The 16,866-nt window shown below is 45.0% G+C and overlaps 1 protein-coding gene across 8 annotated transcripts in view; it reads left to right on the top strand.

The window, feature by feature from the left end:
- kcnt1b (potassium sodium-activated channel subfamily T member 1b) overlaps positions 1-16,866 on the top strand; it is a 357,067-nt gene that overhangs the window by 259,695 nt on the left and 80,506 nt on the right. For all 8 annotated transcript variants that reach the window (XM_068012234.1, XM_068012233.1, XM_068012236.1 and 5 more), the window contains 3 exons: positions 3,127-3,235; positions 8,936-9,044; positions 12,216-12,365. In XM_068012234.1, coding sequence (XP_067868335.1) covers positions 3,127-3,235; positions 8,936-9,044; positions 12,216-12,365 — 368 coding nt within the window. The remainder of the gene's footprint in view (positions 1-3,126; positions 3,236-8,935; positions 9,045-12,215; positions 12,366-16,866) is intronic.

Raw genomic sequence — 16,866 nt, 5'->3', positions numbered from 1 at the left:
TTTCCACGTCTCCAATATTTTTATAACTAAAACGAGAATTTTCCAAAGAATATGAAAAAGAACGCCCAATTCTTTCAATGCCCATGATCTTACGCCTGGGCTACTCGCCAGCGGTGACCAGGTGATTAATCTTGAATTCATAAAGACTTCAGGTCAATCTTGGAGGGTTGGCAACCTTCGGGTAGTGCTTTATGCAGGCGTCCCTTGCTTTGCCTGCTTCTATTCACATATGGTAGCTAATTATTACTTTTATAACCCCAGTGCCTTTTTTTTGTTTCCCAATTTCCAAATACCAAATAAGATTCAACCAACTTGCTTTCATTTGGTCTGGTGTGTCACAGTCTGCACTATTCTCCAGACGCGAGCAGAAGTTTTCAGCTTCTGCTCTTGTCAATCCCTGATTTTCTGCAAAAGTGGAAAAACCTCATCCATGATGTCCACAACTTGCACTGAAGAGAGCAGTAAGTTTACACAGCTCTCCAAGAGGCTCTGGTGGTGTGAAAATAGAACCACAACATTAATACAAAGTACAGTTAGTCTTTTGCATTTGGGTATAATTAGACAAACCTTTGCATCCAAAACCAAATCCATATAATGCAATTTGACAGTACCTTTATTGCATGAAAGGACCAGATACTGTTTTAATCAGATGATTAGAACTCCATTTTAAGTTATTGATTATTCTGGACTCTTAAAGTTGGGATAGGCAAATTGGAAATTAGATTTTTGATCTACACAGGAGTCAAGGGTTATGGGGGGGTAGGCAGGAAAGTGGAGTTAAGGGCACAATCAGATCAGCCATGATCTTATTAAATGACTGAGGAGGCTCGAGGGCCTATTCCTGCTTCTTATGAGCTGTGTCAGGATTCAGTGTCATCTTAAAAACTTAGGAGGAGCTGTATTCATCAAACAATTTACAAACAATAGGGTTTCAATCTTTTTTCAAATAGTGTTGAGCTGTATCACCGTTAATATAGAGAGCTGGATTTTAAAGCCCCTCGGCCGTTGGGAACGTTGTCGGGAGGGCAATGAAGATCGGCGCGGCAGAAGCCCACCACCAACCCCGATGGCAGCAGGCCCCGTGCCGATCTCAGCGGCGGCAAGGCCTTGTGGCGGCCGCCCTGCTGCTCGGCAACGGGACCCCCCATTTCAATATGTCAACTAATTTACATACCTGATTTAATGAGGGTACAGTCACCTCCTTAATCACCGCACTGATCTTCATTCGGGCAGCCGCCCTTGAATCCCCGTTCAGGGAAATGTGGTGCGACGCCTGTGGGGAGGGGGGAGGAGAATTCTTTCTCTGTGAGGGAGGGGGGGGGTGCAGCAGGGTAACAACAATGCCGATTGGTCGTGGGGGGTGATGGGAAGGGGTAAAGGGCAAAGTTGCCAAACTTTGGGAGGGGGGGTGGGTGCGGGGCAAGGTTAAATTCTCTATATTCAAATTTTGGGGGGGGAAAGGGCATGAATGTTTGGAAATGCCATTGCGGGGGTGGGAAAAGGTCATTTAATTCTGTTTTGTGGAAATTTAACTTACCTGGCCCTTTAAATTTTATATGTCCATTGAGGGCTGTAACCCCTTTAAAATGGCGCGTGCGTATTGGCGCCGGACATTGTTGCCGGCGATGGCTCGCCTGCCCCCTCCATGTTGTTGTCGGGGTGGGCTCAATGGCCATGCAAATGAGTCGCGGCAGCTCCACGATGCGGTGCCTGTGCAGGAGGGCTGCATTTTTTTACGTCGGCCGCTTACTTTGGCAGCGGACTCTAAAAATGCAGCCCTGAAACTTAAAGTTGAGTAATAAGTTCGGCTGAAGTACCTAGCTGATCCCATTCGTGCATTAGTACTGATTTCGGTTTCTATGTTAACTTTACCTTCAGAATGAGCCGATAACCAAAAAAAAAAAGCCATGTACAAGCAGATCCACTTAAGCTGTTTACACTGAACTTCAAAGTGTCAGTCATGGCTCGGTTATTATGAACCTTTATAAAACACTGCGTAGGCCTCCACTGGAGTATTGTGTCAAATTCTGGGCACCGCACTTTAGGCAGGATGTGAAAGTTTTAGGGAGGGTGCAGAAAAGATTTACAAGAATGGTTCCAGGGATAAGGGACTTCAGTTCCGTGGATAGATTGCAGAAGCTGCGGTTGTTCTCAGAGTAGACAAGGCTGAGAAAATATTTGATAAAAGTTCAAAATCATGAGGGATGTGAACCAGGGTCAGCACTTTCTTTACCTGAAGAATCATTTTTAAGAAATTTGCCTGAAATACGAACGGTGTGAAACCGCAAAACAAAAAAAAAAAATTTTAAAAGATGGAGTAAAGGAATAAAAACAAATTAAGGAGATAAAATTGTTTATCAAGAATCTAATCAACATTTTATAGTTATGTGATACTGTAAACAGACATCCATCCGACTTTATCTGGTGCCTATAAGAATTTAAAATGTAAATGCTGAAAAGTTTAATGATGTACGTGCCTCAAGTGGTCTTGATATAAAATTTAGTGCTTCTTTTATCATCTAAATTCTTGAAAGCCACTAGCAAAGACTTTCATTTTATGTATTGCATTTAAAAAAAAAAAAATCTTTTTAATGGTTACATTTGTTTTTTTTTATCATTCTTTAAGCAGTGGAAAATGTTCCAAAACAACCTCCCCTATATCTTTTGCAAATGATTCCAATTTTCGCTCAGAAGAGAGCACTTCATCCAAAGTTAGGAAGGCTATGGTTCCCTGTCCTTGTAGCTTTCTATTAAGGATGTTTAAATGCTCAGTGATATCAAACGTGAAATAGAACTTTTGTATCCTATCACGATCTGTTAGTTCACCAGGTTCACATTCCTTTCCATGCAAAAGCACCTTCAACTTCTAGACATGCAAATCAGGCTAAAACATTTCCTCTAGATAGCCAACGTACTTTTATTATGAAGAATAAGATCAGACTATTGCTAGATAACTTCAATTAAGAATTTGCGGCATTGTCCAAGAACAGGTTGATGAAGGTTGGGAGCCGCAAATGAGCTGCATCGGAGCTGTGGGTTGCCATACTTTGGCTTATCACTGCAGAGTTTATTTTCACCATTAATTGTTTTATACCTGTCTAACAATGGGTATTTTACACACTGAAGGATCATCAGACCATCTTGAGAGCTTGGGCTGTGAAGGACTTTGCTCCAAATTGCCCCCTCTACGTTCAGATACTGAAGCCTGAAAATAAGTTTCACGTCAAGTTTGCAGGTGAGCTTTTCTGCTTCTCTGCATGTTCCCAAGCCTGGGTCTGTATTTGGTTACCGTTGGCCCAAAAATGCTCAAGGCAGCTTCATGCTAGCAGTTATCACACATGACTCCATCGCACATGTTTTTTTTATAAAGATTTTAGCCCAGAGTCAAAGAGTGGAAGATTACGGTGGAAATTAGTGACCAGGTGAAATTGTATGATCATGGTTTAGACATCTGAACTTTGTTCTTCTCGAGGGTGTTGTAGGCTGACATGCTGAATGAAAGTAACCGCAGTACTCGATAAAGATTGACTCTGAAGAAGATATTGTTCGTTGTACCTTTTACTGTGCGATAAATCAGCTCACCCACTTGGGAACAAAGTGTTAAATACCCATCCTTCCAGAGTTTTCATTCTGGAGTCTTCAATATTGCACACCACCAAACGATGCAAAGCCATTGATTGAATATATGGGACATCTGTACAGTTGATGCTCCGATTCCTAGTATAAGCATGCACAGTTTATTTCATTTGTGCTGGTTTAGTGCCATAGATCAGCGTTTAACCAACACAATAAACATACTGGGAAGATTTCCTCTGATTACCATTTCTAATGAAACCGGAAACACAAAGGCAAACTGTTGCAGGTGCTGGAAATCTGGAATAAAAGCAGAAAATTCTGGAAACAGGCGGCAGGTCAGATAGCACCTTTTGGAGAGAGAAACTGAGTCAATGTTTCAGGTCGATGACCAGTTTTGATGAAAGGTCATCAACTGGAAACATTAGCTCCACAGATGCCCTGGAGTGCTGACTTGGGTTGTATTAGAATGCTAAAGTGGGAGTTTTGTGACTGAGGGTAATTAAGGGTTTTATCTAAAGTCGTCTTTTATTTAGCAAATTAACTTTAACAGTTGCTGTTTGGGTTGGAGAAGGTGAGTTTTAGACCAGCTTTAAACAGAGTTCATTCAGGCTCTGCTTGCAGCTGCACCTTGTTAATTAGTTAATTGCCTTAAACCAGTTTTCAGGGGCTAGAGTCAGAGTATAAAAGTGGGTCATCTTACAGAGCTGAAACAAAAACAAGAAATGCTGGATTCACTCAGCAGGTCTGGCAGCATCTGTGGAAAGAGAAGCAGAGTTAACGTTTCGGGTCAGTGACCCTTCTTCAGAACCCGAATGAGTTCCGAAGAAGGGTCACTGACCCGAAACGTTAACTCTGCTTCTCTTTCCACAGATGCTGCCAGACCTGCTGAGTGAATCCAGCATTTCTTGTTTTTGTTTCAGATTTCCAGCATCCGCAGTATTTTGCTTTTATCTTACAGAGCTGACTTTGTTTGCACTCGAGTGCTGACTTGGGTTTCATTAGAGAGCTAAAGTGGGAGTTTTGTGACTGAGGGAGTTCGGTGAGGAGGGAGCGAGGAGCTCCTTTCATTTCCTACCTGTCCTCAAAGAGCGTGAGGGGAGCCGAGAGTTTCCACAGAGCACAGCAGACTGGTGAGTAAGTCCTAGTGGGTATTTTTCAAGCTGGATTGAATTGTAAGTCATTGTTTTAGCAAGGCTTAGTTGATTTTTTTTATTATAATAGTCTTCTAAAGTTTTAAATTTAAAGAGTTTAGTCATGGCAGGAGAGCTTAAAGCCGTGGTTTGCTCCTCTTGCTGCATCTGGGAATCCGGGAACGTTTCCAGTCCCTGGGACCAGCATGTGTGCAGGAAGTGTGTCCAGCTGCAGCTCCTGGAAACTCTGGTTTCAGAGCTGGAACGGTGGCTGGAAACACTGTGGAGCATCCGCGTGTCTGAGAGCATCGTCGATAGCACGTATAGAGAGGTGGTCACACTGCAGCTGAAGGGACTTGAGGAAGGAAGGGAATGGGTGACCACCAGGCAGTCCAAGAGAATCAGGCAGGTAGTTCAGGAGTCCCCTGGGGTCCCGCTTGCAAATCGGTATTCCATTTTGGAGGCTGATGAGGCTGGTTCCTCCAGGGAGTGCGGACAGAGCCAAGCTTCTGGCACCACAAGCAGCCTGACTGCACAGGAAGGGGGAAAGAGAGGAAGAGCAATAGTAATAGGGGATTCTATAGTCAGGGGAACAGATAAGCGCTACTGCAGCCGTCAACGTGACTCCAGGATGATGTGTTGCCTCCCTGGTGCCAGGGTCCGGGATGTCACTGAACGGCTGCAGGGCATCCTGAAAGGGGAGGGTGATCAAGTAGAGGTCATGGTACGTGTTGGTGCCAATGACATAGGTAGAAAGAGGGATGAGGTCTTGCATCAAGAATTCAGGGAGTTAGGCAGCAGACTAAAAAGCAGGACCTCTCGGGTTGTAATCTCTGGATTACTCCCAGTGCCACGTGCTAGCGGGTATAGAAATAGGAGAATAGCACAGATTAATGCGTGGTTTAAGAGTTGGTGCAGGAGAGAGGGTTTTAGATTCCTGCACCACTGAGACCATTTCTGGGGACCTGTACAAGCAGGATGGTCTACATCTGAACCAGAGGGGGACTAACATCCTTGCTGGTGGGTTTGCTAGTGCTGTTGGGAGGAGTTTAAACTAATTTGGCAGGGGGAGGGGACGCAGACTCCTAGCAGAATAGGGACACAGCTAAACACAGGAAAGCAAACAAGTCAGAGGGAATACAGCGGAAGTAAATTTCAAGGGAGTAAGACCAGGATGGAAGGCCTCTACTTTAATGCCAGGAGTATTTCAGGTAAAGCGGATGAGTTAAGGGCAAGGATTGACACGTGGAATTGTGATATAGTAGCCATCACAGAGACATGGTTGAACGAGGGGCAGGATTGGCAGCTCAATATCCCGGGATATAGAATCTTCAGGCGAGACAGAGGAGGGGGTAAAGGAGGAAGGGGCATTGCAATATTAGTTAAGGAGTCAGTTACTGCAGTAAGGAGAGATGATATCTTGGAGGGGGCATCAAATGAAGCTTTATGGGTAGAGTTTAGGAATAAAAAAGGGACAGCCACATTGTTAGGTGTTTATTATAGACTCCCAGATAGTCAGTGGGAAATTGAGGAGCAAATATGTGCACAATTCGCAGAGGTGTGTAAAAATAATAATAGGGTAATTATATTAGGTGATTTCAACTTTCCCAACATTAATTGGGATAATCATCGTATCAAGGGCTTAGATGGAGTGGAGTTCTTAAAATGTATACAGGAGAACTTTTTAGCTCAATATGTAGAGGATCCAATAAGGGAGGGTGCAGTGCTGGACCTAATTCTGGGGAATGAAGCCAGACAGGTGGTTGATGTGATGGTGGGGGAGCATTTTGGTGATAACGACCACAACATGGTACAATTTAAGCTTGTTATGGAGAAAGAAATAGACAAGTTGCAAAAAAAGGTTTTGGATTGGCGGAGAGCGAATTTTAGTAAAATAAGGCAGGATCTGGCCAAGGTAGACTGGAAAGAGTTACTTGTCAGGAAATCTACAGAAGAGCAGTGGGGGGCATTCAAAAAGGAAATGGGGAGGGTACAGGCCCAACATGTTCCCTCTAGGGTAACAGGTAGGAGCAACAAGCCCAAAGAACCAGGAATGACCAGAAACATTCAGGGTACGATGAGAAGGAACAGAAAGGCTTTTAGCAAATACAAGGAGAGAAAATCAACAGAAGCATTAGTGGAGTACAGAAAGTGCAGGATGGAACTTAAGAAAGCAATTAGGAGAGCAAAGAGGGGATATGAGAAAGCTCTGGCTGGTAAAATCTGGTAGGGAAAATCCCAAGATATATCGCAAGGTATCCCAAGGTATATCAATGGGAAGAGGATAACCATTATGGACCAAGGGGGAAATCTGTGAGTGGAGCCAGAGGACATTGGTAGGGTGTTGAATGACTATTTCACATCTGTCTTCACCCAAGAGAATGAGGATGAAGATATGGAACTCAGAGAGAGAGACCGTGAGGTTCTTGAGCAAATTGTCATAGGGAGTGACAAGGTATTGGAGGTTTGGCAGGCTTAAAAGTGGACAAATCTCCAGCTCCGGACGATTTGTGTCCTAGGATGCTGTGGGAGGCGAGGGTGGAGATTACAGGGGCTCTGACCCTAATTTTTAATTCCTCTCTGGCCACAGGGGAGGTGCCAGAGGACTGGAGAGCAGCTTATGTGGTCCCACTATTTAAGAAAGGTTGTAGAGATAAGCCAGGGAGCTATAGACCAGTGAGTCTCACGTCAGTGGTAGGGAAACTATTGGAGAAAATTCTGCAGGAGAGAATCTATCTCCACTTGGAGAGGCAAAGTTTGATTAGGAATAGTCAGCATGGCTTTGTCAGAGGGAGGTCATGCTCAAAACATTCAATCAAATTTGTTTTGAGCATGTGACCAGGTGTGTAGATGAGGGTAGTGCAGTTGATGTTTACATGGATTTCAGCAAAGCCTTTGACAAGGTCCCACATGGGAGACTTATCAAGAAAGCAAATGCACATGGGATACAGGGTAACTTGATAAGGTAAATTCAAAATTGGCTTAGCTGTAGGAGACAGAGAGTGATGACAGATGGCTGTTTTAGTGACTGGAAGCCAGTGTCCAGTGGCGTACCACAGGGATCTGTGCTGGGTCCCCTATTGTTTGTCATTTATATAAACGACATAGATGACTATGTGGGGGGGTAGGATCAGTAAGTTCGCGGATGACACAAAGATTGACCGAGTGGTTAACAGTGAGGTTGATTGTCTTGGGTTACAGGAAGATACAGACGGGATGGTCAAATGGGCAGAAAAGTGGCAGATGGAATGTAAAAGTGTGAGGTGATACACTTTGGAAGGAGTAATGTGACACGGAAGTATTCAATGAATGGCCTGACACTGGGAAGTTCCGAGGAACAAAGGGACCTTGGCGTGTTTGTCCATAGATCTTTGAAGGCAGAAGGGCAGGTTAATAGGGTGAAGAAAAAGGCATATGGGACACTTGCCTTTATCAATCGAGGCATAGATTACAAAAGCAGGGAGGTCATGTTGGAGTTGTATAGAACTTTGGTAAGGCCACAGTTGGAGGACTGTGTGCAATTCTGGTCGCCATATTCTAGGAAGGGGGTGCAGAGGCCATTCACCAGGATGGTGCCTGGGATGGAACATTTAAGCTATGAAGAGAGGTTGGATAGGCTTGGGTTGTTTTCGCTGGAGCAAAGAAGACTGAGGGGTGACCTGATCAAGGTGTACAAGATTATGAGGGGCATGGACAGGGTGGATAGGGAGCAGCTGTTCCCCTTAGTTGAAGGGTCAGTTACAAGGGGACACAAGTTTAAGGTGAGGGGCAGGAGGTTTAAAGGGGGATTTGAGGAAGAACTTTTTTACCCAGAGGGTGGTGACGGTGTGGAATGCCCTGCCTGGGAGGGTGGTAGAGGCGGGTTGCCTCACATCCTTTAAAAAGTACCTGGATGAGCACTTGGCACGTCATAACATTCAAGGCTATGGGCCAAGTGCTGGCAAATGGGATTAGGTAAACAGGTCAGGTTTCTTTAATGCATCGGTGCAGACTCGATGGGCCGAAGGGCCTCTTCTGCACTGTATTGTTCTGTGATTCTGTGATGCCACTTGACCTGCTGAGCATTTCCAGCATTTTCTGTTTATATTTCAAATAGTGGGAACACACACATCCTTCTTGAACACTTCACATTTAGAGCAAATCTGACTCCCTCAGATAAAAAAGCAAACATGAAAATGACCCTCCAGTAATTCCTTCTTGACTGACTTTAAATTTCCATTTCCTTGCAGATCATGTAGTTTGTGAAGAGGAGTTTAAATACGCCATGTTAGCCTTGAATTGCATCTGTCCCTCGACCTCCACTCTCATCACCCTCTTGGTTCATACCTCCAGAGGACAGTAAGTCAAATTTTTACTCTGTTTAAATTCTCCTTCACGAGAATTCAACTGGTCTGTACAAATGGAGTATTGTGAAAGGTGGTTTAATCTATTTACACAGTAACGTGCATATGGATTCATCTTGAATTATATGTTGGGGTTAATGATTTGATGGGGCTGAACTTGTACACTCCCATTGCTGCCTTTGACAGTATGAGATTGGTAAATTGAGTTCCCCTATTCAGTAGACTCTCCTTAAATCTGTTTTTTCACCTTCTGTACTTTTGGATTATGTTATTTCAACCTGTCGCTTTTTTGGCATATATTTTTGAGCCGAAGTTCCTTTCCCTGTTGAGACCTCAACAACAGCAATACGGCACCATAATGTGACAACAATCATGACATGAAAATCATTAATAGCTTAAATGTACTATTGTCCTTGATGTAGGCTTGCCATTTGTGAGAAGGCACCGATCAGGGTTTGTTGTGGAATCAGATGTGGAATAATTCTGAATTTCATTAGCAAGTTAAAACAGGACGACTTGCATGTATGCACCTCCTTAGACGACCTCCGGACTTCTCAAAGCGTTTTATTGCTGATGAAATACTTTTGAAATGCACTCACTGTTGCACTTTTTAAAAAATTCTTTCTTGGGATGTGGGCGTTGCTGGCATGGTCAGCATTTACTGCCCATCCCTAATTGCCCTTGACCTGAGTGGCTTGCTAGGCCATTTCAGAGGGCAGTTAAGAGTCAACCACATTGCTGTGGGTCTGGATTCACATGTAGGTCAGACCAGGTAAGGACAGCAGATTTCCTTCCCTAAAGGATATTCATGAACTAGATGGGTTTTTACAACAATCACTGATAGTTTCATGGCACCATTACTGAGACTAGCTTTCAGTTCCAGATTTTAATTAATTTGAATTTGAATTCCACCAGCTGCTGAGGTGGGATTTGAACCTGTATCCCCAGAACATTAGCCCAGGCCTCTGGACTAGTAGCCCAGTGACGTTGCTACTACACCAACATCGCCCCAAATGTAATGTTGCAAACACAACAGCCAATTTGCACACAACGAGATCCCACAAACAGCAATATGTTAATGACCAGATAATCTGTTTTTAGTGAAGTTGGCTGAGGAATAAATACTGGCCAGGACACTGGGGATATCTCTGCTGCTCCTCTTCAAAATAGTTCTACATCCACCTGAGGGGGAAGACAGGGCCTGGGTTTAAACGTCTCCTCCAAAAGACAGCACCTCTGACAGTGTAGCACTCCCCTCAAAAGTGTCAGCCTTGATTTTTGTGCTCAAGTGTCTGGGGTGGGACTTGAATCGACAACCTTGACTTAGAGACAAGAATGTGACCACCGAGCCAGAGCTAATACCTAGAAGGGGCCTGTGACAAAAGAAAAAGAAGCATTTTTATTTATGGTGCATCATGTAATTGGTTTCTTTCTTTCCACAATAATGGATCTGGAATTAAAAAACAAGCTCATTCAAAAAAAAAAAAAGGCCAGCTTGTTTTGAGATGTAAAGCAGATATTGGCGTAGACTTTCAACTTGCCAGTCCAGGTGTTATACTGGCATGGTAGATTAGCTGCCTGTTATAGAACTCACCAGTTATATTTTCCATTGGGAATGAAATTCGGTTAGATTCTGCAATGGCCAGTTTTACACCACTGAGGAAAATTCTATAGTTTTCCTACGATTACCCTGATCAAGACCAACTCAGTGATGGAAAAGTCTATAAAAGTTTTTTTTTAACTTGCACTCTTGGGGAAAATTGTGGAGTGTGCGTCTACAATTTTCTGTCATGCGTTCCCAGCAGGTGATGCGCCCCCAGCATATTTGTAAAAATAAAATCATCTCCTATAACTCTTTTCAGCAGCATTCTCTGAAGGCAAGGCAGAAACCAGGAGCTCAACGTATGGGGAATCAGCATGGTGTGCCATTCATGGAATAATGATCCATGGTAATACTATGAGCTGGATTTTACTTCGGGCGGATGGGAGTTGGCCACCAATGTTAAAGTCGGTGGCAAACCCGCTTCTGCCTTGCCTGGAGATCCGTCCCGCATTTTATGGGTCCCCAGGCTTTAATTATTCAGAGGCGGGACTTCCACCCACTTGAGGGAGGAAGTCCCGTCTCATTGATCTGCCAGCCAATCATCGGGCTGGCAGCTCTTAGTCCCAGCAGTGCCACCAGGTGTGGTGGCCACTGATGGGACTGCAACCCAGCTGAAGACATGGAGTCAGGAGTGCAGGTAAGTTTGGGTTGCCGTGCCGGGGGGAATGGGTCGGGCCCCGGTGAGGTAAGGGGGGTGTCATTTGGGGGCAAGGGGGGTGTCTTGGGTCCTGAGGGTGGTTGGGGAAGCAGAGGCAGCCCTTAATCGGGCACCCTGTGCCCATTTGTCAGGGCCCACCCCCGGGGCGCTGAGAGGCCGCCAGCTTTCACTGGGCGGCCTTTCCTAGCACCAGGATGCCTGCTTGTCATGAGTAAAATCCCCGTGGAGGTGGGCGAAAGCCCTTAAATGGCCGTTAATTGGCAACTTAAGGACTTTGATTTTCCTGGGGCGGGCGGCCCGTTATTCACCCCCCCAACCCCCGCACTACATAAAGTGAGGCGGAGGTGGGAGTGGGTCAGGAATACCTCCCGGAGCCTCCCGCTCCATTTTATGCAACCCCCCCCCGATCCCACCCGCCACCATCCGGCTTGCTGGGGTGGCATAAGATTCCGGCGCACAAGTTTTTGCATCACTGGGTAACTGAAATGTTGTTTGGTATTTTAAAGGCCAGTTATTTAATATGGCAGATGCAGCAAAATATAAAAACTGCTTGCAGTAGAGATTTTTGTCAGTTGAGGCATACAAATATTTTATTTATTGAATCCTTGATACTTGGCCTCTAGATAAATTAACTTTTTGAACCCTATTTCATGCACATCATTCATTTCTTGCAAGAATGAAGAAAAAACACACGAACTGCTGAATACGGTTTATAGTTCCAAATTCTGGTTTATTCCCTATCTCAAATTCTCCTGTGGCTGGAGAATGGAAATTATTGAACAGTTGGCACGTCCTTGGCTTTCACCTTGTTCTGTTTGCTTAGACCTCACGAGGCCCCTTGGTCTGTCCACCTTGTGTTGCAAAGAATTTAAACTAATAACTGGATTGCATCTGTGTGGTTTCAGAGAAGGACAGCAGTCCCCTGAAGAGTGGCAGAGGATGTACGGTCGATGCTCGGGGAATGAGGTTTATCACATCAAACTCGGTGACAGCAAGTTCTTTGGAGAATATGAAGGGAAGAGTTTCACTTACGCTTCCTTTCATGCCCACAAGAAGTAAGTGACATTTATGTTCAGATTAACAATTCTTCACGGGGACTGAGTGGTGACATGGGTTTCAGACACTAAACTTTCACCTCTCTGACCTGGGATCCGATTTATCCTAGGGTATGTTTGTGTAATGATTTTGTTACTGATTTTGTTCGTAATCCAGCACTGTGGGCAGCACAGTGGCACAGTGGTTAGCACCGCATCCTCACAGCTCCAGCGATCCAGGTTCGGTTCTGGGTACCGTCTGTGCAGAGTTTGCAAGTTTTCCCTGTGACAGCGTGGGTTTTCGCCGGGTGCTTCGGTTTCCTCCCACAGCCAAAGACTTGCAAGTTGATGGGTAAATTGGCCATGGTAAATTGCCCCTAGTGTAGGTAGGTGGTAGGAGAATGGTGGGGATGTGGTAGGGAGTATGGGATTAATGTAGGATTAGTATAAATGGGTGGTTGTTGGTCGGCACAGACTCGGTGGGCCGAAAGGCCTGTTTCAGTGCTGTATCTCTAAATAATTTTTTTTTTAAACGAGTTCAAATCCCACCATGGCACTTTGAAAATTTGAATTCAGTTTTTTTAAGTCTGGAATTTTTTATTAAAAGGACTGGAAACTTTAGAAAAGCAAATTTCTGTTTTGATTTCAGATTCCCAGCATCTGTAGTACTTCACTTTTGTTAACCACAATTATCGTTAAAAACAGCTGGTTAATGTATGCCCTGCAGGGATGGAAACCTTTTGCTCTTATCTGATCTAGCCAACATGTGACTCCAGTTCCACACCAGTGTGATTGACTCTTAACTGCCCTCTGCAATGGCCTAGGAAGCTATTCACTTGTATCAAACCTCCACAGTAGTTCAAGAAGAAGCACCATTACCTTCATGGTGCCGCTAAAACTGGGTGATAAATGCTTGAACAAAGAACAAAGAACAAAGATAATTACAGCACAGGAACAGGCCCTTCGGCCCTCCAAGCCTGCGCCGATCCAGATCCTCTCTCTAAACATGTCGCCTATTTTCTAAGGTTCTGTATCTCTTTTCTTCCTGCCCATTCATGTATCTGTCTAGATACATCTTAAAAGACTCCATCGTGCCCGCGTCTACCACCTCCGCTGGCAACGCGTTCCAGGTGCCCACGACCCTCTGCGTAAAGAACTTTCCACGCATATCCCCCCTAAACATTTCCCCTTTCACTTTGAACTCGTGTCCTCTAGTAATTGAAACCCCCACTCTGGGAAAAAGCCTCTTGCTGTCCACCCTGTCTATACCTCTCATGATTTTGTACACCTCAATCAGGTCCCCCCTCAACCTCCGTCTTTCTAATGAAAATAATCCTAATCTACTCAACCTCTCTTCATAGCTAGCGCCCTCCATACCAGGCAACATCCTGGTGAACCTCCTCTGCACCCTCTCCAAAGCATCCACATCCTTTTGATAATGTGGCGACCAGAACTGTACGCAGTATTCCAAATGTGGCCGAACCAAAGTCCTATACAACTGTAACATGACCTGCCAACTCTTGTACTCAATGCCCCGTCCGATGAAGGAAAGCATGCCGTATGCCTTCTTGACCACTCTATTTACCTGCGTTGCCACCTTCAGGGAACAGTGGACCTGAACACCCAAATCTCTCTGGACATCAATTTTCCCCAGGACTTTTCCATTTACTGTGTAGTTCACTCTTGAATTGGATCTTCCAAAATGCATCACCTCGCATTTGCCCTGATTGAACTCCATCTGCCATTTCTCTGCCCAACTCTCTAATCTATCTATATTCTGCTGTATTCTCTGACAGTCCCCTTCACTATCTGCTACTCCACCAATCTTAGTGTCGTCTGCAAACTTGCTAATCAGTCCACCTATACTTTCCTCCAAATCATTAATGTATATCACAAACAACAGTGGTCCCAGCACGGATCCCTGTGGAACACCACTGGTCACACGTCTCCATTTTGAGAAACTCCCCTCTACTGCTACTCTCTGTCTCCTGTTGCCCAGCCAGTTCTTTATCCATCTAGCTAGTACACCTTGGACCCCAAGCGCCTTCACTTTCTCCATCAGCCTGCCATGGGGAACCTTATCAAACGCCTTACTGAAGTCCATGTATATGACATCGACAGCCCTTCCCTCATCAATCAACTTTGTCACTTCCTCAAAGAATTCTATTAAGTTGGTAAGACATGACCTTCCCTGCACAAAACCATGTTGCCTATCACTGATGAGCCCATTTTCTTCCAAATGGGAATAGATCCTATCCCTCAGTATCTTCTCCAGCAGCTTCTCTACCACTGACGTCAGGCTCACCGGTCTATAATTACCTGGATTATCCCTGCTACCCTTCTTAAACAAGGGGACAACATTAGCAATTCTCCAGTCCTCCGGGACCTCACCCGTGTTTAAGGATGCTGCAAAGATATCTGTTAAGGCCCCAGCTATTTCCTCTCTCGCTTCCCTCAGTAACCTGGGATAGATCCCATCCGGACCTGGGGACTTGTCCACCTTAATGCCCTTTAGAATACCCAACACTTCCTCCCTCCTTATGCCGACTTGACCTAGAGTAATCAAACATCTGTTCCTAACCTCAACATCCGTCATGTCCCTCTCCTCGGTGAATACCGATGCAAAGTACTCGTTTAGAATCTCACCCATTTTATCTGAGTCCAAGCATAACATTCCTCCTTTGTCCTTTAGTGGGCCAATCCTTTCTCTAGTTACCCTCTTTCTCCTTATATATGAATAAAAGGCTTTGGGATTTTCCTTAACCCTGTTTGCTAAAGATATTTCATGACCCCTTTTAGCCCTCTTAATTCCTCGTTTCAGATTGGTCCTACATTCCCGATATTCTTTCAAAGCTTCGTCTTTCATCAGCCGCCTACACCTTATGTATGCTTCCTTTTTCCTCTTAGCTAGTCTCACAATTTCACCTGTCATCCATGGTTCCCTAATCTTGCCATTTCTATCCCTCATTTTCACAGGAACATGTCTCTCCTGAACGCTAATCAACCTCTCTTTAAAAGCCTCCCACATATCACATGTGGATTTACCTTCAAACAGCTGCTCCCAATCTACATTTCCCAGCTCCTGCCGAATTTTGGTATAGTTGGCCTTCCCCCAATTTAGCACTCTTCCTTTAGGACCACTCTCGTCTTTGTCCATGAGTATTTTAAAGCTTACGGAATTGTGATCACTATTCCCAAAGTAGTCCCCTACTGAAACTTCAACAACCTGGCCGGGCTCATTCCCCAACACCAGGTCCAGTATGGCCCCTTCCCGAGTTGGACTATTTACATACTGCTCTAGAAAACCTTCCTGGATGCTCCTTACAAATTCTGCTCCATCTGGACCTCTAACACTAAGCGAATCCCAGTCAATGTTGGGAAAATTAAAATCTCCTATCACCACCACCCTGTTGCTCCTACATCTTTCCATAATCTGTTTACATATTTGTACCTCTATCTCACGCTCGCTGTTGGGAGGCCTGTAGTACAGCCCCAACATTGTTACCGCACCCTTCCTATTTCTGAGTTCTGTCCATATTGCCTCACTGCTCGAGTCCTCCATAGTGCCCTCCTTCAGCACAGCTGTGATATCCTCTTTGACCAGTAATGCAACTCCTCCACCCCTTTTACCTCCCTCTCTATCCCGCCTGAAGCATCGATATCCTGGGATATTTAGTTGCCAATCATGCCCTTCCCTCAACCAAGTCTCAGTAATAGCAATAACATCATACTCCCAGGTACTAATCCAAGCCCTAAGTTCATCTGCCTTACCTACTACACTTCTTGCATTAAAACAAATGCACCTCAGACCACCAGTCCCTTTATATTCATCATCTGCTCCCTGCCTGTTCTTCCCCTTAGTCACACTGACTTCATTATCTAGTTCCTTACAGGCTTTTGTTACTACCTCCTTACTGTCAACTGACCTCCTCAATTGGTTCCCATCCCCCTGCCACATTAGTTTAAACCCTCCCCAACAGCGTTAGCAAAAGCACCTCCAAGGACATTGGTTCCAGTCCGGCCCAGGTGTAGACCGTCCAATTTGTAATAGTCCCACCTCCCCCAGAACCGGTCCCAATGTCCCAAAAATCTGAACCCCTCCTTCCTGCACCATCTCTCAAGCCACGCATTCATCCTGACTATTCTTTCATTTTTACTCTGACTATCACGTGGCACTGGTAGTAATCCTGAAATTACTACCTCTGAGGTCCTACTTTTTAACTTGGCTCCTAACTCCCTAAACTCTGCTTGTAGGACCTCATCCCGTTTTTTACCTATATCATTAGTGCCTATGTGCACAATGACAACTGGCTGTTCACCCTCCCCCTTTAGAATGTTCTGCAGCCGATCTGAGACATCCCTGACCCGTGCACCTGGGAGGCAACATACCATTCGGGAGCCTCGTTTTCGACCACAGAACCGCCTATCTACTCCCCTTACAATCGAATCCCCTACGACTATAGCCCTTCCACTCTTTTTCCCGCCCTTCTGAACAGCAGAGCCAGCCACAGTGCCATGGACC

Source organism: Heterodontus francisci, chromosome 32, assembly GCF_036365525.1.
Source record: "Heterodontus francisci isolate sHetFra1 chromosome 32, sHetFra1.hap1, whole genome shotgun sequence".
Lineage (NCBI taxonomy): Eukaryota > Metazoa > Chordata > Chondrichthyes > Heterodontiformes > Heterodontidae > Heterodontus > Heterodontus francisci.
The sequence above is the reverse complement of the archived record's forward strand: the minus strand, read 5'-3'. Positions and strand labels throughout refer to the sequence as shown.